At 40.2% G+C, this 26380-nt stretch overlaps 1 protein-coding gene and 1 pseudogene across 1 annotated transcript; both read left to right on the top strand.

The window, feature by feature from the left end:
- Positions 1-967: 967 nt before the first annotated feature.
- LOC122866728 lies at positions 968-5459 on the top strand. The gene is made up of 8 exons (XM_044176764.1): positions 968-1042; positions 1812-1962; positions 2486-2713; positions 2884-3156; positions 4076-4207; positions 4401-4571; positions 4685-4951; positions 5109-5459. Exons 5-8 carry the CDS (start codon positions 4102-4104, stop codon positions 5126-5128), a joined length of 564 nt encoding a protein of 187 aa, XP_044032699.1. The 5' UTR covers positions 968-1042; positions 1812-1962; positions 2486-2713; positions 2884-3156; positions 4076-4101; the 3' UTR covers positions 5129-5459.
- A 739-nt stretch (positions 5460-6198) lies between these two features.
- Positions 6199-25729, top strand: LOC122867067 (annotated as a pseudogene).
- The last annotated feature ends 651 nt before the right edge of the window (positions 25730-26380 follow it).

Raw genomic sequence — 26380 nt, 5'->3', positions numbered from 1 at the left:
TACTGATTAGGCCAGAATGTAGCATGTAGCATGCAGTAAGCAAACAAAAGGAAATCTACAGTATGCCAAAAATACCCGGCTGTCGTAATGATTGAGAAAAAATCTCCAGTATGTATCAGTCCAGTCTACCTCGCATAGCATGTCCCACAATGCAAAGCGCTGGAAGGGTCACAACAGCGGTTATTTAAAAAAGATCTTTATTTAATTAGGCAGTCTCAACAACCGGTCACCCTGCGTCAGTGCTGGACAAGGAGGAATATAACTGCTCTGTCCCTAATAACAATATAACGTTAGATTTAAGTTATGTATGTCATGTTGTTTTCTTAGTTTAGCTTAACTTAAACGTTATTGCTTTGCTATGGGTAACGTTACTGGGACAAATGTAGCGATGTGTTTGTTACAGACAGGCTATAGCTGAGTCACAATTGTGAATTGTTCTTACACAAGAGTGGTATTTGCATTTTTATTCTTCCTATTGTTTACTTGTGCTTTCAAAACCGGAAACCGGCTAAGCCTGGCCTAGCATACCGCAAAATATATTAATTGAACAGTTTCATACTGCATACTACTATGAAAAGCAGTAAGCAGTGTGTAGTACAACCTGCTTACTGCGTTCATCTGTAGTATGTAGTAGGCGGCTCTGAATACAGTCTGTCATTGACGTTAGTTACTACAGTCTACAGTTTCCTAGCTAGCGATGCCTCCGTCCCGCAAATGCATATTCCCTGGATGTGAGAATTTACAAAACAGCTCGGTCTCCTCCTTTAAATTTCCGAAGAATGATGAGATCAAGAAGAGGTGGATTGATTTTGTGAAGAGCCACCTTGATGGAGAGCTGAGGATCACCACCAACACCCGCCTCTGCAGTAAACATTTTACACTGGGTAGTTTTACAAACTTTCACCGGAGACAACTGAGATTCACTGATAATCCGCTGTTACTGGTGAATGGGGCAGAACCGACTATCTCCCGCCCTTGCCTTCATCCTCCCATCCCTCCGACATCTGGTGGCATCGTCGGCAGTACGTGCCCACCAATGAGTGTAAGTTGTCTTGTGTGCTTATGTTATAATTATAGTAGGTAGTCCACAGTAACTCTACTAAAATGTGCAACCCCCTAAAGTGATTTTACATTGTGTAACGTTAGCCTAGCATCATTTTCATATAAGCTGGCTAACGTTACACAATGTAAAATCACTTTAGGGGGTTGCACATTTTAGTAGAGTTACTGTGGACTACCTACTATAATTATAACATAAGCACACATGTAATGTTATATTGGCCTCGTTCCCTGAGCGGAATCCATTGGAAAATACACTGCTAATCCACAAAAGATGGGAAATCCTTTATGTGCATCAATAAAGCTATGGCAAGGAATTATATGTACTTCGGGGTGGCAACATAGACCAAGGGAAGCCTGCCTTCCCGGTAGGGTGTAAAATTAGCTAACTAAAAGCAGGTGATTATTTTGCTTCAGCATGTAGAATTACGAACCTTCCAGCCACATTGGTGGGTAGTTTTTAAAAGGGTAAGGTTAAAAAAAAATTACCTCACTGGAGCATCAGCTGCAAAGTGAAAATATTCAATAATTTGAGATAGAAAGACATGGAGATGGCGGCATACATGTGTCAGTCATTTTAAAACTAAAGCTTTTCCTCAGCTGTTATTATCCCCCACAATAGAAAAAGGAGGTGGGTTAGGAGTAATTGGAAAACTGGTATCCAGTTTTACCAGGTTGTCTTTTGTTTATATGTATCAGTATGTTTGACTCATTAGACAAGCGATTTCAACTGTTATCTGTTCACAAAATAGTCCCTTCCAACTACAAGTGAGACAGAGTGCCAGTGTGACAACATGCAGAAAGCCAAAAGAGAAGTCGGATGTTAGACGGACCGCTTTGTGGAGAAAAGGACTGTGGCCACACAACTGTCTAAAAGAACACTAAGCAACAGAAAGAATACATGTATGTTGACAGGTCAGGTTCTTAGTTTGCATAGTTGTTGAAAGATAACATTCCTGTCACACTCATGGAATGCACCTCACACTGATGTTCTGAATGTCATGCATGCTGTATGAAATCTTGCTTTAATGGTTGAAGTACAGACATTTTTTAAACAAGTCTGTTCTATTTAAATCGCTCCACCTCTCTTACACATACAAACACTATACATTGAAGGCGACTGTGATTTAGTAGTAGAGCGGGTCGTCCACCAATCGGAAGGTTGGCGGTTCGATCCTGGCTTCCCCCAGCCCATGTGTCGAAGTGTCCTTGGGCAAGAGACCGAACCCCAAATTGCTCCCGAGGGCTGTGCCTTCGGTGTGTGAATGATTAGTTACTTTGATGAGCAGTTCTGCCATCGGTGTATGAATGTGTGTGAATGTGTGATATGTAGTTGCAGCGCTTTGAGTAGTTAGTAGTTAGCTATGTAAGTACAGTCCTTTTACATAAAGAACTCTTATTACTATCTTTATTTGCCTATATCCAGGTTTTCAAGCTACAGTAGCCACGAGGAGTGTTGCTGTGGGCAATACCACATCCAAGCTTCTTCCCCTCTGTTCTATCCGCTTCAGGATAGAATGGATAGACCACCAAAGTGTCCTCTCTTGGAATTCCCCTCTTTTCAGTAATCTGAAATCAGTTCCATCATGGCAGATCCTGATGACTTCAACTACCTCTCAAGCATGTCTGAACTGGTTGACACCACTAATGAACAGTAAGTTAACTTTGTTTGTTATAGATCTTTGTTAATCAGACATAATAGGAACATTCTCTCCAACAACATTATTTGATTTGATGCTGATATGCTGATGTGAGAATGTTCACTATGAAGGTGAGAAATTCTAAATAATACACTTTGTTGCTTGTGGTTTTCTTTGTCAACAGAGCATCAACCAAGACACCGCAGGACATGGTGAAGTACTTGGTGTACAAGGAGTGCTGCTTGAGCTTTTTAAAATCTTTCCCACCTGCTAAAGAGTCTGCAAGGTAGTCCCATTGTAAAAGGAACATTCCTTTCTGTGACCCAGAAGTGCCACCAGAGTTGCTCAAACACCAGAGTGGAAGAGTCAACCGCTTCTGGGCAGCTCTCCAGCAGGGAATCTGCACCTATCATCCGCTGTCCACTACACAGGCTCGTCTTTCGTCCAGACTAACAAGGTTTGTAAAAAACAATGACATAATCTAAAACGTTTCTAGGGCCAGTGCATCCCACAGTGCTACAATGGGATGTAGTACATGCTATGAACACTGTTACAGAGAGATACTTTCTGATTTTACATTACAGGTACCCAATGCAATGCATGTGAGAACCTTCACCATAATGACACATCGAAATCATGTGCATAACTACATTCTGCCTTCTGTGCTGCATAAATGGCGATCACACCAGACCGATCTGCTTGAGGGACTGAAACAGAGGGAAACTGTATCTCTTGGTGGTGATATGAGAGCCGACAGTCTAGGCCATTGCGCAAAGTATGGCTCATATTCCATGATGGATCGCAGCACAAACAAAATTGTTGATATCAAGCTCATACAGATAAATAGATTATAAAAACTAGAAAATGCGCTCAGCAGAGCAGCAGAACAGACCTCCACCAAGGAGGCAGACCCGGTAATCACCAGGGAAACTCTTGGGCCATTTTGAGTAATTCAATTTCAGAGTTTTGAAGTCTGTACCTACTTGAAGAAATGTTATGTCTGTTTATGATCCACAGAGCAACGAAGTGGGAAGCAATGCCCATATGGAAAAGGAAGGGGTGATCTGGAGTCTGGAATTTTTTGAAAGATCTGGTGTCAAAGTAGCTTCCCTAGACAGCTACGCAGGCTTAAAAAAAACAGCACCTCCTTTATTTGTTTCAGATTAAAAGCCCTGTAGTGGCTTTTATTGTATTGTATTTATTAAAGGCTGGCAGTAGCAGTGCTGCATCAGCAACGCTGTCTGTGTTGACACCATATGTGTGCGAGCCGCAGCAGTTCAGTGAGACAGCCGTCACGCACAGGTAGAGAGAGGTAGGCAGTGTGGCCCAGGCGTAACCTTTTTGGAGTAGTCCCATACAAATTCTTCTCATTTCAGACTTTACTTGGCCGCATTGCATTTCAATGAAAATTCTGGCCGCACCCAAGCGAGGACTGCAGCAGGAGAACTGCAGTTCCAAATTAAATTTCCCAAGGCCAAGAGAGGGGAAGATGACCAAATATACTGCTGGTTAGTTCAATCTCAATTGTCTGTTGGTATCTCCATACTAATATATGCATGATTCCAAACGCATTTGAATTTAAAACAAGCAGTAAACACAACATTTCTATTGCCGTTACTTTAATAACAGTTTGTCAACAGTTGAGACCATATGAATGACTCAAACTATATGCTGTGTTATGTGCTCTCTCCTGTGTTTTAGAGTATGTGACTGAGCCTACAGACCTCCTCTTTAATGAGGTCATCCATGACCCTTCTCCCTTTGTGGCTGAGATGAATGCAGTGGCTGTTCCTGGATTCCTGTGCTCACAGTATGAGCGACCTGAGAAATCAGACGCAATTACTAGCCATGTGTCCAGGTTCAGATATCCAGGTGGGGTGGGAACAGCTCCAACACATGGTGACCCAACACCCGTCTAACCCCACAATCCCTTTCCTAATCAGCTGTTTCCTGCCTACATGTTTTCTTCTCCGGCTCCCTGCCAGGAGGTCAGCAGTCCGCCGGGGTCAGCTCCGGTCTCCCGCCGTCTCCAAGCTCCTGGTCGTCCGCCCGAGGCCACTCCGGTATCCAGCCCGGCCCAAGCTCCTGGACGGCCGACGTGACCGGCTCCACCCGTCTCCAGGCTCCAGGTCGACCGCCCGACACACCAGACCCCGATCAGCTCCCCGGATCGGCTTGCCCCCTAGGGACAGGCCGCAGTGTCGGGGGAAGGGGGGGTCTTTCGGCCCTCGGGAGCTGGCCGTGGAGGGGGGGTACTGTCACAGTCTGTCATGTTCTCTCCAGCCACTACACTACACACACTGCACTCCCTCACCCGATTACTAATGCCAATCACCTGTCACTCATTACACACCTGCACCTTATCAGCACTCATTCTATTCCTCTTTATATCCCAACTCCTCACCACAGTCAGTGTCCGGTCTCGTTAGGACGAAGGATAGCACTCTTGTCTCCTGACTCTACTACGCCTCGGACTTACCCACTTAACGACGAAACTCCTACTAGCATCCAGCACCAAGTACCTCGATCCCGGCTCCTGTCTACTCCAGTCCTCCGTGTGTATCACTCCAGCTCCAGGTCCCATGTGTCTCTCGTCTCCTGTGTGTGTGTCACTCCGGTTCCCAGCCCCGTGTGAACCTGCTCACCTGTGTTCAGCCACACTACACCAGAGCTCCATGATCTCCAGTGAAAGGACAGTATTCTTCCCTCCATTATCTATTCATTTTCCTCGTGTTTTCAATAAACTATATCAGTATCTTCCCTGTGTCTCTGGTCTGTTCTGTCCGTAACACAGGTAGTGTATTTGTGCCAATTTTCCATGTCAAACTTTCTTATAATTCCACATTTTGCTAATACATTAGACTATTTAATGTATTATTTTGATGTACAATTAAAACACAACTGTAAGCCTGTTTTCTCCCAATTTGGTAATATGTCTTGAAGCAGTTCAATTTTGTTTGACAATTGAGAGTGCTGTTAAAAATAGCAAACTATTCTTTTCACATCTGGTGTACAGAAGATCAACTTTTGAATGAAAAACATTTTCATATTCATAGTTTCTGGATTGTCTCACTAGGTAATTTAACTTAAAAAAATCTAAGTCAGACACAAATTATTCTAATCAGATTTGGGCTGTTGTAATCATTGATTCATCTTACTATTATTTTCTTGAATAATCCATGATTTGTTTTGTCTAGAAAATGTAAGAAAATTGTGAAACATGGCCATTATAATTTCTTAGAGCCCAAGTTTTCATTTTCAGATGCCTTGTTCCTCACATTTAAGAACCTGCAACATCTGTTTTTCCTTTAAAAAAAAAGATTAAGATTATCAAAATAGCTGCCGATTAATTTTCTAACAATCGACTCATCAATTAATTGACTAATAGTTAGTAGAGTATTTTTATGTCTTAAAACATGTCTGAAGCGGATCTTAAATATAATTTCTAACCATTCTGCTTTTCATTCTTTTCTGTACATTGTGAAAATGAACTTGCATCATGTCTGCCTTCATTGTTGACAAAGTTATGGTTTCAATACCTGGTAATTCTGATTTGAAATGAATCTGCACCACATTACATTTGGAGAGTAACAAACAAACCAAAACTAAATAAAAGTAAAATTTAACTACAGTAAAAGCAAACATATTCACTGTAGTGTATCCATTTAAAGAAAGGGTTTCACATCTGTAAGTTCATTTTAATACCCACGGAAATAAACTGGGAAGGATGTGCCTTGAGGTTAGGAAAACAGAACTAAAAAAACTAAAAACTTTTGATACATGGATACATGATTTGTAGAAATTTGATAAAACATACAAAAACACTGAGATGGTATTTAAAATCATTCATTATTCCATAGTGTCTATTAGGAGAAGTTTTTTATAGACTTAATTTTATTCTATTCTGGTCTATATCAATCGTTATATATATCTGCAGCCAAGATCACTGAGGAATTAGCAGATGCCATAGACCACAAAACTGTCAGCAGAGTCAACATAGCACGCTCAGATGTTTGGGATGGAGCTGTCAGAGGGTTCAGACGTTCAACCCTCTCTGAAAAATTGGCATTGCGTGTGAGGTTCACTGATGATGCAGGCTCCTCGGAAGAAGGGACAGACGCAGGTGGTCCGAGGCGAGAGTTTCTCACACTTCTGATGAGCCATATGCAGTCTCGACCTATTTTTGAAGGACCCCCGGAGAGTCGGTATTTGGTGTACAATGCTACAGGCTTGTTGTCAGACCAACCCTTGCATAATTTGATGTAATCATATTTCTCATATGCCATGTGACAGAGTACAAGTATGCCAATAGTTAATATGTCAAGGGAAGGAATAAGGGACAGCAGTATTATTTCTTTTTGCAGTTTTAATGTAACTTTGTGAACATCTGGGTTGATAAAGGTTCTCTGTGGAGTTTTTAAACCTCTAGTAGAGTAGTTTTTTTATATGAGTGGGACCCCATTCTGTTTGTCTCGTACATGCACATGGAAACAGACATGCACACAAGTGATGTGATACACAGTTATGCCAATGGTTTCACACTATTCCAATCTACCGGTGGTGGTAATGTGCCAAGAAATGCAGCAGTGCACGAACAAAGGCAGGGAAGAAGAAGACTACATGCAAGTAAACATGGCTGTAAACAATGCAGCTTTGTAAATGCTTTATAAGGAACAAAGTGCATCCACATTCAACACATTTGTTAGTTTGAGAGTAATACTCAGTACTTAAACATTCCTTTTTATTTACAAGAAAACTCCATGGGGCACATTTTTATGTGTGCTCTAAAGGCAAGGAAAGTAACAATTTGTACAAAATATAACTAAGAAAAAATTTAACTATACATTTGCTTGTAAGGCTGTAAACATTATGAAGCAAAACTTTTTGCTCCTCTCATGAACAGAACTATAAATAGAGAGTTAATTAAGTACTTTCTGATTTCCAGAGATACAGAATTTATTGTTTTTGTAATGCGATGTATTGTAGCTCTGTGACAGAGTTCAGTTTGTTTACCACCCTGTGTTTCCCCCAGCAACCAGGGAGGATGTGTATTTCACGGCAGGGAAGATCATAGCTGTGTCCGTAGTTCATGGATGACGAGGGTCACATTTTCTCCCACAGTGTTGGACAACCTGGTTTCTGTGCAAATTGTGAAGGGTGTGACAGACGATGAGATAGGGAGAGCACTTCGTGAGGTATGAGACTATACTGGTCATTGTCATAAATCAGTTGTCTCTTGAAATGCTTAGAAGTACAGTTGAGTTTACAGTAAAGCCCCTTATTCAAATGATAGTATGCTGAAAAACAAATTTAGAGTATTCATTACTGAAAACATTGAAACAACATTCATGTTTATGTAACAACATTGTACATATTTCTAATGTTTCTGTCTCAGAAGTAAAGCAATATCAATTATCTTAATTGGCCATTATTATATGTATTTCTTTGATGGTAACTGTTTGTGTGTGTGTGTGTGTGTGTGTGTGTGTGTTTTCCACAAAGATTGAGTTTTTGATGTCTGCAAGATGTGTTACTGAAACACAGCTCCTTGCTTCAAACTGCTGGATGCTTCAGGTATGTCAGCTTTGTGGAAGACAGACACAGTGCAGAATACCTTAAATGGTACATCATTGGCAAAAGTCCCAGTGTAACTGAAAGGTAAGATGTTTTTATTAAAGGAATTGAATGAATGTGTTGAGTGGGGGCTAAGGAAAACATGACAATCCAATGGGGCACCTGCCTTATTACTGTTGCTGCTACTACTACTTCTACTCGACACTACTTATATTATTAGTAGTAGTAGTATTAATAATAAGTATTGAGTTAATACTTAAGTTTCTTTGAAAAGTAATTAAGTATGCAATGTGTAATGGTGTTGTATGTGAATTCATGTTTTTAGTGTCTGGTGATTGTTCTGTGTGTAACTGCCCAGGGACTGCAGATAGAAATGAGCTAATAGCTAAATCTGGCCTTTAAATCTCTTGTCTTTTTGAGATTAATGTTTTTGTGCATGGTTTAATAGAGACTAAAAAATAAAAGACAATGATTTTAACATAGTTATCCAAACTTTATCAAATATGGTTAGTTTTACTGCCTGTAACAATTCACAAATCTGTGTCCTTCCATAGATCCAAAGATGGACTGGCCAGCCCACACTGTTTTGATGCCCTTTGCCACCATCCCACTGTTCTGGCCCCAGGGCTGTGTCATATGGAGAAGAGGCTGACTGCTGCAGAACTTGAACAACTCTTTATGCCACAGCTCAGTCCAGCAAGGAGCAACAGGGGGACTACAGAAAACCTGGCACTTGGCTTCTGGGCAGACTATATTATGGACTGTGAAGGTTTGTGAAGTAAAATACTTTTGTGATCATAAGAGAGTAAGATCTGCTCTTATTACATGAATGTAAATATATTTAATGTTTTACAGAACAAGGACCTGAGTCACTGGAGGAGTTGTTTTTGTTTGCCGCAGGCCTGAAGTCAATCCCAAGAGGCAAGTCTGGAGGGCCGGATTCTGTGCCTGTTCCAGAGGTCTGCCTGAAGAACTCTCATGAAACAGAACTGTAGAAGGCACTGGTGCTCATGGGTGCCACTGAACACACCCTGGTCTCTTAGATCAGCAAATAGATCCATCCAGAACTGACCTCTTGTTTGACCTCATGGCAGGATGCTTTGTTAGGACAAAATAAGCTCTTTCTGTACACAATATGATGTAGGCTACTTGCACTTTAGTATTCACATTTAATGCTACTTTATACTTAGACTCTACAACATTTTATGTACATTTTGCTCATAATACTTGTGTTACTGTTGTAACTTATGTTACTTTTGCTGTGGTAGAAAGTACTGTACATTTACACAAGTACAAATTGGACGTACTTGTAATTTACTTAAATATTTCCATTTTCTGCAATTTTATCCTTATCCTTCACTCCATCTCAGAGGCAAATATTGTACTTTTTACTCCATTACATTTGTCTGACAGCTGTAGTTTTGTACCCTTCTGGTCCTGTGGAAACCGTGTATCTCTAAATTTGGATGAATGTTTCTGATGAACTGAAGTATTACGTGTTTCCTTTATGGGTTGAGAAAATTCTCCTACTAACAGTATATAAAGTAGTTAAAATGAGCTCAACCTTAAACATCTACAGCAGTACAATGTAACATTAATGCAGTAATATTAATCCGGAAACATCAGATATAATAGGACAACACTGACAGGGAACATTTTACTGCACAGTGAGGACTTTTACTTTTGATACTTTAAGTGCATTTTGATGATAATACTTATATACTTTCTTGCTTGTTTTCTAAACCCCTGACTAACTCCCTGACTTCCTGTGTCCAGACTCATTCCGTCAACCGACACCTGCCTCCATACTATTTACCAGCTTCTCCAGCAACAGCTTACCACAGATTCTCCACTGCTCCACCTCAGCCTGCTGTCTTCGCTCCGTCTGCCTGCTCTCATCAGTCACTCGACAGCCAGCCGTCCTCGCCGGGTCCACCAGCTCCTGCCGTTTCCTTCTACACACTTGGTTTCTCTTTGCTTTTACAATAAACTGAAACTAAGCACTTCATCTCTCTGTGTCAGTCGTGCTTTTGGGTCCAGAATCTCTGTGTATTGTAGCAATAACACATTACCAAATAATTACAGTATAAAATACTTTTTAAATTTAAATGGGAGGTTTAAAGCCTGTGTACTCCCTAGCTTCATCCAGGTACTCCTGATGAATACAGAGCACAAGAAGGTATGACAACCCTGTTGTGCTTTCCCAGGTACCCCCTGCATCAGGAAACAAAACATCTGTAGGCCAGGTAGCAAGCACAACTGTAATGACAAAATAACAACAAAATGTCATGTCATGTGACAATTTTATAGTTATCTAGGTTTGCTTTAGCTAGGTCTGTCTGATAATTGCAATAAAAACTGACACTGTGGGGTTGTTGTTATCAATATCTGGTGTCTTTGTAGAACACCTGTACTGACATAGATAAAGTCTCGCCAGCAGGTGGTGCTATAAATGTAATGTTAATGTGCCCACAGGCAGTGCCTGAAAAATATGCTTTAGTTTCTTCCAGTTTTACTCTGTCGACATTTTCAAGGAAGCGTCTCAATAAAGAAGACAATACACCTGTCACTTATTGAGGAGATTATCTGTCTGCTTAGCTGTGCTCAGGTTAAACACTGAGGGCAGAACAACCCCTCTGAAAGGACTTGAATTTATTTGTTTGATTGATGCATTAAACAAAAACAGCCTTAGTCTTATTTTTCCTCTCCATTTTGGTCAGGTCTTACAGAATGGGAGAAGATGACAGTTTGATGCGTCAACCTGCAGTCTGCCTCAAATCATTTTTGGCTGTATGGATGGACCAAGACATAGATATTTTGTTTTTATTTCCAGTGAATTTCCATGACCATAGAAATTAATTTTCAGAATGACTAATCATACAGCTTGTGCTTGTGCCATTGATTAAAAAAAATCATACACTTTTAATAAATACAGTATATCTATCTATCTATCTAATGTATGTGTTGGTTGATTGTATAGGTTGAGAAACTCACTTAAAAGAGAGCTGCAGAATGAGCTGCTCTTTATTGTTGGCAACTAGTCCTACATAAGAGTGGATGTGGCTCAGGAAACTGAGAGACGCACTCAGATGCCACAGTTATTCATAGGCTATTGTATGTGTCTTTTACACCACCTTATGTATGTGTTAGGCATCTGAGTGCTTATAGACCTCAACAGAGGTGTAAAAAACTGATGATGTCTTAATGTTTATTTTGCCTATTTAAAGGGAATGATATTGTTTTTAGTGCGCATTGTTTTATAAGCATATGTTTGTTATAGTTTGAGGTTTTGTCATATTTCCTGTTATATTTTGTAATATTCTCCTCCCCTTGTGTGTCTTTAGGTTTTGCTTCCTGTCTTTGTTTGCTTTCCCTCCAATTTTGATCGTTGGCCTCTCCTTGATTGTTTGCACCTGTGTCTCGTTGTCTCACTTTCCATAGTGTATTTAGTGGTCTTGTCCTTTGTTCATTGTCAGATCATTGTGTTCCTGTCAGGTGCATGTCCCTATCATGTGCGGGTTTCTTTGTGCCACTGTCAAGCGGCCAGGCAGTTGTTTCTGTTGAGTTCGGCTGGCATTATTCTTTGTCTCTCTTGGACCGTGTCTGGATTTTGGCCTTTCAACTTTGCCTGCTCCTTGTTGGATTTGTTTAGCCTAGTTGGACTCATTTCCTTGTTTCTACCACTGTCAGCCGTTAACCGTTTTTATGAACCTGGACCTATATCTGCCTACCTGCCTGTTACCTGTTTGTTGCCTGTCTGCCTGCCGGTCTGTCTGTCTGTACCTGCCTGTATGTTATAGCAGATCTCTGGAGATGTTGACGTGCTGTCGTGTTGCGGAAAGCGTATTGTCTTATTTCTGGTCACCGGTGTTTGTGTCTTACTAGTAGCGTATATTTGCAGCTCTAGCTCATCACGGTTAATTTTGTTCGATTGAAAGTGAATATTATTCTTTCCACAGAATCCTTCATTATCGGATCATTATTTAATAACTTTTGAAGTCCTAATGCTGCATTACATGCCATTAGGCAAAAACTCCTACTCTAGATCTATATGATAGTGCTGTAGCTAAATTTAAGGATGCGGTGCCATCTGCATTTAATTTGGTGCTATGTCTCAATATAACAAAGGACTCCTATGCTAATTTCAACCCCTTTCAAATTGATCATCTTGTTAATAGTGCTGCAGGCTCACTGTGAACAACACTCGATTCTATCGCCCCTCTAAAAAAAGATAATAAAATATAACCCCCAAACCCGCAAATTAATGGATAGAAAACCAAACAAATTAAAGCCAATTAAAGCAAAGATTATGAAAACTTGAAAAGAGATGGCATTCCACCAATCTGGAAGAATCTCATTTAGTTTGGCAAGATAGTCTTAAAACATATAGGAAAGCCCTCCATAATGCCAGAGCAGCCTACTACTAAATTAAAAACAACCCCAGGTTTCTTTTGAGCACTGTAGCCAGGCTGACAGAGAGTCACAGCTCTATTGAGCAAGGTATTTCTATAGCCCACAGTAGTAACAACTTCATGAGCTTCTTTAATAAAATTTTATCTATTAGAGAAAAAATCCATCACGTCCAGCCCTCATCCGGTACCGACTTATCTTCAAACAGGAACCTTAGAAACAGCTGTAAAACCTTATATATTTATACTGCTTTTCTCCTATCGACTAACTTCAACGATCTCTTCATCTAAGCCATCAACCTGTCTCTTAGACCCCATACCAACTAGGCTCCTTAAAGTTTTACCCTTAGTTAGCACTTCTTTACTGGATATGATCAATCTGTCGTTATTAACAGGCTATGTATCACAGTCTTTTGGAATAGCTGTTATTAAACCTCTTATTAAAAAGCCCACTCTTGATCCAGGGGTTTCAGGCAACTATATCTAACCTTCCCTTTCTCTCCAAGATCCTTGAGAAAGCAGTCGCCAATCAGTTGTGTGACTTTCTAAATAACAATAATTTATTTGAGGATTTTCAGTCAGGATTTAGATTGCATCATAGCACAGAGACAGCACTGGTGAAAATTACAAATGACCTTTTAATTGCATCAGACAATGGACTTTTCTCTGTACTTGTCTTAATGCTGCATTTAACATCATTGACCATCACATCCTAATTAATCCTAATTTAATTGGCATTAAAGGAATTGCACTAAACTGGTTTAAATTCTATCTATCTGATCAATCTCAGTTTGTAAATGTTAATGGTGAGTCCTCTGTGCACGCCAAAGTTAGTCACAGAGTTCCACAAGGTTCTGTGCTTGGACCGATTCTATTCACCTTATATATGCTTCCTTTAGGCAATATTATTAGGAATCACTCCATAAACTTTCATTGTTATGCGGATGATACCCAATTATATCTATCGATTAAGCCAGATGAAACTAACCAGTTAGCTAAACATCAAGCATGCCTTAAGGACATAAAAACCTGCATGACCTGAAATTTTCTGATGTTAAACTCTGACAAAACTGAAGTTATTGTACTTGGCCCCAAACACTTTCAAGATACATTGTCACACATTATTGTAAGATACAGTTACTCTAGATGGCATTGCTCTGGCCTCCAGCACCACAGTAAGGAACCTCGCAGCTATCTTTGATCAGGATTTATCCTTTAACTCCCACATGAAACAAGCTTCAAGGGCTGCATTCTTTAACCTATGCAACGTTGCAAAAATCAGTCAGTTTTCGCGATGTTTGCTTTAATTTGTGGGTTTGTGGGTTATACCTTCTTTGTTTTATTATCTTCTTTTTTAGAGGGGTGATATAGTCGAGTGTTGTTCACAGTGAGCCTGCAGCACTATCAACAAGATGATCAATTTGGGAGAGGCTGAAATTAGCATAGGAGTCCTTTGTTATATTGAGACATAGCACCGAATTAAATGCAGATGGGATTGCTTCCTTAAATTTAGCTACAGCAGTATCATATAGATCTAGAGTAGGCGTTTTTGCCTAATGGCGTGTAGTCCAGTAATAGCAGTTCAATAGTTATTAAATATAGATAATGAAGGATTCTGTGGAAAGAAAGAATTTCAATGCCATATACCAGAACAAGGTCGAGGGTATGGTTAAAACATTGAGTGGCTGCATGTACACTCTCCAATAATCAGATAAACACAGTACTAAGCTATCATTTTCTACGTCCACAAGAATATTGAAATCACCTACAATAATTACTTTATCTGTTTTAAGGACTAAACTTGATTAAAAACTCTGAGAATTCTGATACAAATTCAGAATAAGGGCCAAAAGCGCGGTACACTATAACAAATAGAATTGGCTGTCGTGTTTTCCAGGTTGGGTGTGAAAGACTAAGAACAAGGCTTTCAAATGAGTTATAATTTAGTTTAGTTTTAGGGTAGATTAATAGGCTTGAGTCGAAGATGGCTGCAATTCCACTGGGCGGAGTGGATTAATTTAGGCTAACATATTCTTCATGACCTAGTCAGGTTTCAGTAAGACAAAATAGGTCAATATGATACTCTGATATTAAATCGTTCACTAGTACAGCTTTAGATGACAGAGATCTTATGTCTGATGTTCCACATTTAATTCTCCTATTTTGTTGTGCTATTTCTGCTTTTATATTTAGGTTTTTATGTATAACTCCTCTTCTGTTAACTTTTGATTTTATTAATTTAAGTGGTCGGGGGGCAGGCACTGTCAGTAAGGAGTTTTGGGTGGGTAACTGCCAATTATCTACAAAGCCCACATCGTTTGCTGGACACCACCTCGACAGCCAGCGGCGAAATGAAGACATGCGGCTAAACATGTCATCACTGGTCAGGTTTGGCAGGGGCCCAGAGAAAACTATGGAGTCTGACATTGTCTTTGCATATGTACACACCAACTCAACATTAACTTTAGTGACCGTTGATTGGTGTAATTGGGAGTCGTTACCGCTGACGTGAATAACAATCTTATTGTATTTAAGTTTATCCTTAGCCAGCAGTTTTAAATAGGATTCAACGTCGCCCGCTCTGGCCCCAGGAATACATTTGACTATGGTTGCTGGTGTCGCTAAATTTGCATTTCTCAAAATGGAGCTGCCAATAATCAGAGTTGGTTTCTCAGCGGTTGTGTCGCTGAGTGGGGAGAACTTGTTAGAAGCGTGAACAGGTTGGTGGTGAACCGTGGGCTTCTGCTTAGGGCTCTGCTTCCTTTGGACAGTCACCCAGCCTCCCTGGTCCCCCAGCTGCTTGGGAGCTGCCGGGGACAACTAACAGGAGCTACTTCTCGTCGGTCCGCAGCAGCTAATAAGACAGTGTAGTCCCTCATTCGTCCAGGAATGTTCCATTGTAGAAAAGGTTTCAGTCGTAGTCAACTGGACACTGTTTTCAGAACACTGTTTTTCCTGAGGGCAGGGCTTAAGTAACACAGAGTAGCTTAAATTCTCAGACCATTTTTCACAATTGAGAATGACTCCCCGATGGGAGCCGAAACACCTTGATTCTGAAAACAGTGTCCAGTTGACTACGACTGAAACCTTTTCTACGATACAGCAGCTAATGATTGAATTCAGAATCAGAAATACTTTATTGATCCCCGAGGGGAAACTCTTTTGTTACAGCAGCTCATTATCACGTCAGTGCACACAGGAATAGAAGTACTAAGCAAAAAATATAATAAACTATAATACAGGTCAGAAAATAAATTAAGTACCAAGCGGGTATAAGTATAAAATTAAAATTTGTGAAGTACAAAGTGGGTTTACCGGTTGATGATAATAATACGGTATAAAGTAATAGTGCATGAACTGTCAAGTTAAGTGTAGCTTATTAAGATTACAATGAGATGGAGGATATTGCACAGCAGTAATAGAAGTATGAATAAATATCGATAAATAGGGAATTTTAAACTGAAAAGAGTATATTGCACAGGAGTATTAACACAGAATATTGCACACTTATGTCAAGTATTGCAGAGATGTTAATGATCAATGTCCAGTTTAATGACTTAACAAGTTCCCATGGTGTGGAACCGCATTTCCAATTCACGCCTCACCTCCAATGCTACAAATAAGCTACAGTGCCTTGCGAAAGTATTCGGCCCCCTTGAACTTTGCGACCTTTTGCCACATTTCAGGCTTCAAACATAAAGATATGAAACTGTAATTTTTTGTGAAGAATCAACAACAAGTGGGACACAATCATGAAGTGGAACGAAATTTATTGGATATTTCAAACTTTTTTAACAAATCAAAAACTGAAAAATTGGGCGTGCAAAATTATTCAGCCCCTTTACTTTTAGTGCAGCAAACTCTCTCCAGAAGTTCAGTGAGGATCTCTGAATGATCCAATGTTGACCTAAATGACTAATGATGTTAAATAGAATCCACCTGTGTGTAATCAAGTCTCCGTATAAATGCTCCTGCACTGTGATAGTCTCAGAGGTCCGTTTAAAGCGCAGAGAGCATCATGAAGAACAAGGAGCACATCAGGCAGGTCCGAGATACTGTTGTGGAAAAGTTTAAAGCCGGATTTGGATACAAAAAGATTTCCCAAGCTTTAAACATCCAAAGGAGCACTGTGCAAGTGATAATATTGAAATGGAAGGAGTATCAGACCACTGCAAATCTACCAAGACCTGGTCGTCCCTCTAAACTTTCAGCTCATACAAGGAGAAGACTGATCAGAGATACAGCCAAGAGGCCCATGATCACTCTGGATGAACTGCAGAGCTCTACAGCTGAGGTGGGAGACTCTGTCCATAGGACAACAATCCGTCGTATACTGCACAAATCTGGCCTTTATGGAAGAGTGGCAAGAAGAAAGCCATTTCTTAAAGATATCCATAAAAAGTGTCATTTAAAGTTTGCCACAAGCCATCTGGGAGACACACAAACATGTGGAAGAAGGTGCTCTGGTCAGATGAAACCAAAATTGAACTTTTTGGCAACAATGCAAAACATTATGTTTGCCGTAAAAGCAACACAGCTCATCACCCTGAACACACCATCCCCACTGTCAAACATGGTGGTGGCAGCATCATGGTTTGGGCCTGCTTTTGTTCAGCAGGAACAGGGAAGATGGTTAAAATTGATGGGAAGATGGATGGAGCCAAATACAGGACCATTCTGGAAGAAAACCTGATGGAGTCTGCAAAAGACCTGAGACTGGGACGGAGATTTGTCTTCCAACAAGACAATGATCCAAAACATAAAGCAAAATCTACAATGGAATGGTTAAAAAATAAACATATCCCGATGTTAGAATGGCCAAGTCAAAGTCCAGACCTGAATTAAATCGAGAATCTGTGGAAAGAAGTGAAAACTGCTGTTCACAAATGCTCTCCATCCAACCTCACTGAGCTCGAGCTGTTTTGCAAGGAGGAATGGGCAAAAATTTCAGTCTCTTGATGTGCAAAACTGATAGACATACCCCAAGCGACTTACAGCTGTAATCGCAGCAAAAGGTGGCGCTACAAAGTATTAACTTAAGGGGGCTGAATAATTTTACGCGCATTTTTACATGCATTGTGCTTCCCTCTCCCCCACCCCTCTTCTCTCTCTCTCTCTCAATTCAATTCAATTTTATTTATATAGCGCCTATTCATAACAGAAGTTATCTCATTGCACTTTTCCTACAGAACAGGTCTAGACTGTACTCTTTATAATATTAATTAAGTCTGGTTCTGCTCGAGGTTTCTGCCTCTTAAAAGGAAGTTTGTCCTTGCCACTGTCGCCAAGTGCTTGCTCATGGTGGGATTTGTTGGGTCTCTGTAAAAATATTTACATATTTATATATATAAAAATAAGAGTACGGTCTAGACCTGCTCTATAGGAAAAGTACAATGAGATAACTTCTGTTATGAAAATAAAACTGAATTGAATTGAATTATCACTAAAGGAGGCAGAAGAATAGCTAAACATTTGGCACACTGAGCAGGAGAGAGAGACTACCTGCTAAGCTAAAGTACAGTAGCTAGCAAAACTGAATAGCGTGTAAACTGTGGGATTAGCGAGAAAGTCATTAAAAGGAGAGCACTATGAGTGCTTGAGCACATGAAACAAACTGCAAGGACTGCCTTCTTTCACCTATGTAACATTGAAAAAATCAGGCACATCCTGTCTCAAAATGATGCAGAAAAACTAGTCCATGACTTTGTTACTTCTAGGCTAGATTATTGCAATTCCTTAATTATCAGGCTACCCGAATAAGTCCCTTAAGACTCTCCAGTTGATCCAGAATGCTGCGGCACGTGTACTGACAAGAACTAGGAAAAGAGATCATATTTCTCCAATATTAGCTTCTCTGCACTGGCTCCCTGTAAAATCCAGAATAGAATTTAAAATCCTTCTCACCTACAAAGCTCTTAATGGTCAGGCACCATCATATCTTAAAGATGTCATAATACCATATTACCTGACTAGAACACTGCGCTCCCAGAAGGCAGGGTTACTTGTGGTTCCTAGAGTCACCAAAAGTAGAATGGGAGCCAGAGCCTTCAGTTATCAAGCTCCTCTCCTGTGGAATCAGGTCCCAGTTTGGGTTCGGGAGGCAGACACCATCTCCACATTTAAGATCAGGCTAAAGTCTTTCCCGTAGTTGTGTACTTTTTCGTCCCTCTCTTTCTGTCGCTTTAAGCAGGTATTTCTGCCTCCGGAGCTTCCGAGTCTGGGTCAGTGATTGTGGTCCACCTGCTCCGCTGTGTTCCTGCTCGACAACTGCTACTATCACGATCATTCCTATTCCTATTATTATTATTATTATTATTATTATTATTATTATTATTAATATTACCACTCCAATATTACTTTATTATTTTAAAATTCTAGGTGGAATTTGCATTGTGCTCCCCCCCCCTCTCTCAACCTAACTGGCAGCGGTGGATGGCCGCACACCATTGAGTCTGGTTCTGCCCAAGGTTTCTGCCTTTTAAAAGAAGTTTTTCCTTGCCACTGTCGCCAAGTGCTTGCTCATGGTGGGATTTGTTGGGTCTCTGTAAATAAAATTATAAAGAGTACGGTCTAGACCTGCTCTATAGGAAAAATGCTATAACTTCTGTTATGAATTGGCGCTATATATATAAAATTTTATTTAATTGAATTATTGCGCATGTGTTATAAGGTGTTTTAGTGCTATAGATCTAATACTCTACTGGTTGTGTATTCATACTTTAAATGATCATTGTTGAAGATACATTTGTTTATCTTTACATACAGCATTAAGGTCTTTGCATCAGACATTCTCATCCTCTGTGGGCATTGTCCTACATTCTCCACAGGTGCACCTGTACAATACAGTTTAATTCACAGTGTGACTAAAGATATCGTCAGCCATTTGAGTTGTCAATTCTACATTATGAACAATCGTACAGAAAAGTCTGAACAGTTTAGAGCATATTCTGTTGCTCAGCTTGTAATGATGATAGTCAGCAATTCACACTAAAGCAGTCAGATGACCTGCAACTATGTGTAGTTGAAAATGGGTTTCAAATGAAAGGAAAACCAACATGAACTGTCTTATATGGAGTCAGGCCACCACGAGCCTCCAGAACAGCTTCAGTGCTACTTGCCAAGTCTGTGGAACTCTGTTGGAGGTATGAACACCATTCCTCCACAAGAAATTCCCTCATTTATATATATATATATATATATATATATATATATATATATATATATATATATATATATATATATATATATATATATATATATATCATTTGGTCTTATGGAGAGGTTGTGGAGAGCATTGTCTTACATGTCTTACATGTTGGTCCGAAATCTTCCATAGGTGTGAAACTGGATTGAGATCTGGTTACTGTAAAAAGGCTGTAGCATTTTATTCGCATAATTTTCATACTTAATGTACAACATAAATAATACCACGATGGCTGTTAATTTGACCTATGACTATACATACAAATAATAAAAATAATGATGATGAATCTGGTAAAGTGGCAAAATATGTTTTATTCTATGTTATTTATTGATAGCCTAACTTCATTTGGCGTCATGCTAGTTACATATTGCTAACTTGCTAACTTGCATAAAAGGGAGAAAAAAAAATCACCATTGTGTTGCAGACTGAGAGGGACGAGGCTGATTCTCAGGTAGCTCGTCATTGTCCTCGGAATTGGATTCTGGCTCTGGAGGCTCAAACTTGTATGGCTGTGTAAATCAAATTAAGCTGCTAGAAGGAGCATCCATTTTTGTTGTAGCAGTATTTGACAGCTGAGAGAAGCGCACATTTTCCACGAGTGGGCTGTGGTTTCATCGCCCTCAGCGGACACCCCCCCAGCATTTGAGAGTAGAGAATACTGCTGATTTTTTCAAGTTTTTGATAACTTATTTTATTTACTTGGTGATTTTTTTTATCATTCAAATTTGGCTGGGTGGTTAATAACACATTTTTCTGTGGTGTGACAAACTCAGAACACATATTTATTATTTCTTTACACAGACTTTAAGAAATATAGATCAAATATAGGATCTCCCATCAACATAGGTATGATATCTAAATTGCTTCAGATGATTAATAATTCCAAATAATAATTCCCAACAATCTCCTTTGACTTTCCAAAACTTCTCAGTTCCTGAACGGTGCATAAAAGTTATCCACTTTTCCACTGGTAAATATTAAAGTTTGTGTACTTCTTTCCTGCATTTAGAGATAACTTCTGTTATGAATTGGCGCTATATATATATAATTGAATTGAATTTAATTTCATTGAGTAGGCCTACTTTTACTTTTAATATTATAAGTACATTTTCCTGATTATCATTACACATTTACTTAAGTAACATTTTCAATGCAGGACTTTTACTTGTAACAGAGTGCTTTTACAGTGTGGTATTAGTACTTTTACTTAAGTAAAGGATCTGACTTCCTCCACCACTGCTCATAACTCTCTGCAAGAAAGTGAATAAGCGTATTTCCCAAAATGTAGGAATGTTCCTTAAAAGTTATTTCTGTGGGGCGCCCTGGTAGCTCACCTGGTAGCCTTATGCTCTTTGCTGCAGGTCGTACCTGCAGCAAAGAGTGGAATGGATTCTGCCTGGTGACGTCCCTATTCTTAATCTCACTCACATAAAAAGCTTGGTTGTTTTTCCATACAAATTTGAATTCCATTTGAATTGCTACAAATGTGGTCTGTAATTCAGAGGTCTGGAACCAGGCTAGCTACCGGTTGCATTATGGAAAATATAGTTTTTGGAGCTCAACCCATACCAGGGACTAAATGTCAGCATATCTCAGCCTCTGCTGCATTGACTTTAATCATGACCAGACATGATGTCTTATTGTTATTTCAAGGCTGATCCAATGATGACAGTTGCAAACCACAACCATGACTTTAATAAAATGAGTATCTTCCTCTTCAAATTAGTGTGCATTTGCTGCTAAGCATCTCTATGTGCTCTATGCTATGTGTCTGACTACCCTCCTATAAAGCCCACAGCTACCACTCAGCCTGTCCAGAAGAGTAGAAGAGTATATCTATCAGTATTATGAAGCCAAACCTTTGATCAAAGGATTTGGGATTATCAAGAACTTGCAATTTAGAGTTAAAAAGAGGCAGCTGATAGGTTGAACTGCTAAAACCGTTTCAGCTGACAAAGTAGATAAGGCTCAAGAGGAGTGGAAGAAATACACAATACAGATTCCATAGTATTTGTGTGTGTGTGTGTGTGTGTGTGTGTGTGAATGCCTTGGGCCATTTATGCAATAAGGCAGACTGCTTTTCCCCATTTAACATCCCAATGTCTTCCAGCAAACAGGCAAAATGAGTCATTTCCATGAAGATTTACTCCAACTGTAATTGGTAGGAAACCTTATTAAGATCCAGATGATGCATCTTTCTCTTCAGTTATTGCCCAAACACAACCTCTTGCTGAGCTTATAAATATCCACAGAGATCAAAGAAACTGTTAAAAGAGCTCAGAGAGACATACGGAGCACGCTCACCTTTCTAAATGCCACATTTTAAGGCATAGTAATAGAGTACAACCTGAAACCTGTCGCCAAGGGGAATGGAAGCATGAAAGAGCAGTTCTGTTACTTATTGATTGTCTTAAACTGTTCAAACTGAGAAGAAATGCAAATGTGTGGAGCAGGGCTTGAATCACTAAGATGTAGTTCATTAGGGCTGTTAGGGCTCTGCTGGGGGGCAGGCTGCATGTCTATCACAGCAAACCAAGTTGAGAATTTATACAGAGGTTGAAAACCTGGAAGGGAAGGGGATGAAAGAGGAAAGAAGAAACAAGGAAAAAATTGACCCTTCGCTATGCCCTTAGCTACTGTCACTATGCCTGTCAAGCTGTCCATTATAGCCAAGCGGCTGAAATGTGAAGCCAATGCGGAAGTGCCTTAAACCTGCATTATTTCTAATGGCCAGCAGGGGGCGACTCCACTGGTTTCAAAAAGAAGTCTCAATCGCTAGTTTCAAGCTCTATTGAAACAATACAGCATGATGTTCATTTTGCAAATTATGGTTACATTTAGAGTAAAATAGATGATAAAGCAGGGTATGCTTTAGGGCGTGGCTACCTTGTAATTGACATGTTGCTACCTTGGTGACCTGTCAGTCAAGATAGAGGTGATGCATATCCACTGCACTGTGTACATTAACTAGCCGTGAACTTGTATTTGGGTGCTGTCTTTGTTTTCGTCTAAGAACTTAGACTCTTTCACAGTGTGTTTTCAGTTCATGAAGGTTAATTGTAACATGTTGGTTGCCTAAAAATGTGCATTTGGTTGTGCTAAAAGACACTCTATAGAGTTTTTTTGTGTAAGAACATTTTGTTTTAAGCCCGTTCTTCGCTAGCCAAAATTAGCATCCCAATTAATATCACAATTAACGTGAATTACAGACGCACCTTGCTAACTTAGCTAGCGCTAGCATTAGCTGATAGCTTAGCATTTGCTATGTTCCCTAGCTCCATCCCTTCATCCAAATATGGTCACTGATTGCAAAAAGCCAACATGGCGATAGCCAAAATGCCAGTCTCAAGGCTTCAGAACAGTAGTCCACAAACCAATGGGTGACGTCACGGTGACGTCACGGTGACTACGTCCACTTCTTTTACACAGTCTATGATTCTAGCATGTCACATAGCAGTTTACAATGATAACAGTGGCATATTTCCCACTCAAAATTCAAAAATAAGAATTTTGAGTAATTTTTGAATCAGTGGGTTTTCCATTTCACACAGAAGTAAACAAAAGCCGGCTTCTCATTTCTACAACTGACAACCAATTTGTTTGGCTGAAATGACTGTTGCAAGCCAATTTTATCAGCATTAGCTAATTAGCATTAGCTAATTAAAGCTAACTCAGTGAGTTGGTTGAAAACTCCATCTGACTAAGAGGAACCCTGTTTCAAAGAACACTGTAAAAGGCTCTTAAATATGCACATGATGACAACATACATAATATGCAAAAAGACTGAATTGGACATGTAAATAAGGAGCAGCATTGTTATTGTAGTTTAGCCCTAGTATTATAGCACATCAATTAAAATGCAATTAAAATTTCATTTAGTTTTCATTAGTTTTGTTGGTATCTGGTCATAAATTGAAATTTTTACCTGATGAAAAGATGAAAAGTCAGGGGATCACCAAATGTATTAGAATGTATCCATAAGGGACCTTGCATATCTGTTGAAAATTTCACTGCAATCCATCCAATAGTTGTTGGACAGCGCTACAGGTAGGGTCATGGGCTCACCAACATAAGCAGAATTCATTCTTTAGGGACCATGAATGTCTGTACAATATTGTATGGCAATCCAACCAATAGTTGTTGAGATATTTCAGTATAAACCAAAGGTGTGGACTGACTGACTGACCAAAAATTAAAAAAATAAAAATAAAAAAATTAGAGCAGGGTGGGTGGGCTGAGCTACAGCATCCTGATAGTCTTATTATCATAGCAATGTGAGAACATTTGGCTACCCAATATAATGCAGATCCTTAAAATAAATGGTCATGACAGTTGAACCTTGAAGAAATGCATCTGCCTCCTGCTAGGATCTCTTTACAAAATGTGTTAAGGTACTCTGATGATGCACCACGATAAACACTTGCCATCAAAACAGGCATTATTCGAACGTGTATGTGATGACGCCTGTTTTAACATGGCACAAGGAATGCCTGTTGTCTTTTAGCCAGACCTCTGATGATATGGATTAGCTGTCTCTCTCTCTGTGCCCAGCTTTCTCTCTCATCCCATCTTTCTCTCTCTCTCTCTCACACACACACACGCACATACATACACCTCTGTTTCCAGCCTGCGTTCTTCCCAGTGCATGTGGCCCTCTGGCTCAGCTCGCTAGTGTGGATTATAGCTCTCTCACAGCTATCATGATCTTACACAAACAACATTTGTCAGCTCATTTATCACTGTTCCCCCCGGTTGTCCACTCTTGTCTATTCATCTACGCTCTATTTCTGCATCCCTGCCTCCAGGGTGAAAATGTATGTTACCTCCACAACTGAAAATAACCTTAAAAGTCCCCTTTGATATTTGCGCAAATCTACAAATGTCAACGGCAATAATTGATGCTCGATTGACTTGCTAACACCCATTGTGTTTCTTGGTAACTATATGGGACGAGAGCACCTTGTATAAAAGCTGTGATGTTTTTTATTATATACCAATTGCAATGTCACTTTTGCAGATGATTATCCACCTGTGATCAAATATGATAAATTGCTGTGACAGCTGAGGGATTTAGCATAGAGAGACAGGGAGTCTGGGGCTCACTGGGCCAACAAGGTACACGTGAGCCATATAAACATCACGTTGTAGTTTGTCAAGCCTGGGAACCAGTAAAGCTGGAATTGAACCCAAATGCAGACACACAGGCTGAGTAGGTGCAGTTTTAATCATTAAATCAATAACAAAAGGCTTACACTGATTTCAGGCAGGCAGTGATCAATGAAACCAGGGAAGCAGGCTACGAAGGAAAACAAATCCAAAGGAGCAAACAAATACTCATAGTCCAGAAGATTCAGACGAAGTCCAAGCAAAACCGAGAAATAATCCAAAAAGACATGAAACAGAGGCCAGGACTCTTGACAAGGAGACAAAGATGATCTGAAAAAGAACCTCAGGCGAACAGCCTGAGGGCTGGACAGGTGTGGAGCAGAAACCCTCAGGCAGGCGGCCTGGAAGCAGGGCAATGTCTGAGCAGAGGATATCTGGCAGACAGCCAGACGTGTGGAGCAACTCAGGAGGTCGGCAACAAATGAAAACCCCCTCCGGAGGCCAGACTGGAGACCAGCAGCGAAGACAGAAGCTCTCTGGAGGTCTGTGACAAAGGTGAAATCCCTCTGGAGCTTGGACAGGATCCCAGCGGCAAAGGCGGATCCCCTCTGGAGGCCGGCAAACTGGACACAGCTGCAGATCTGCAGGAACAGGGGTCAGCTGCAGCTCAGGAGGTTTGGGAGATGGCTGCAACTCAGGAGAGTCAGGAGTGTGCTGCAGCTCAGGGGAGTCAGTAGGCTGCTTTATAATATTACACCTAGAGACCCAACAAATCCCACCATGAGCAAGCACTTGGTGACAGTGGCAAGAAAAAACTTCCTTTAAGAGGCAGAAACCTTGGGCAGAAACAGACTCTGTCATCTGTCAGCTGCCAAATTCTACCTAGAATTTTTAAATAGTAGTAATGTAATGGTAGTGGTAATATTAATATTAATAAAGTAATAATAACAGGAATGGTAGTCATAGGAAGAATAATGACAATAACAACAACTGTAGTAGCAGTTGTCGAGCAAGAACACAGGGGCAGCAGGTGGCCCACAACCAAAGATCCAGTATCTGCAGCTCCGGTGGTAGAAATACCTGCTGAAAGCGACAGAAGGAGAGAGGAGAGAAACGAGAAAGCACGGGAAAGAGAAGCTGTCGAGTTAGTAACATGCAGTAATTGGATTAAAATGAGGGAGAGAGGGAGTGGAGGAGAGAGATGCATCATGGGAAGTCTCCCGGCAGTCTAGGCCTATAGCAGCATAACTAAGGGATGGATCAGGACTCACCCAAGCCAGCCCTAACTATAAGCTTTATCAAAGAGGAAAGTGTTAAGCCTACTCTTAAATGTGGACATGGTGTCTGCCTACCGAACCCAAACTGGGCTCCCAATCTACTTTTGGTGA

Source organism: Siniperca chuatsi, linkage group LG19, assembly GCF_020085105.1.
Source record: "Siniperca chuatsi isolate FFG_IHB_CAS linkage group LG19, ASM2008510v1, whole genome shotgun sequence".
NCBI classification, from domain to species: Eukaryota; Metazoa; Chordata; class Actinopteri; order Centrarchiformes; family Sinipercidae; genus Siniperca; species Siniperca chuatsi.
This window is presented reverse-complemented; position numbering and strand designations above follow the sequence as displayed.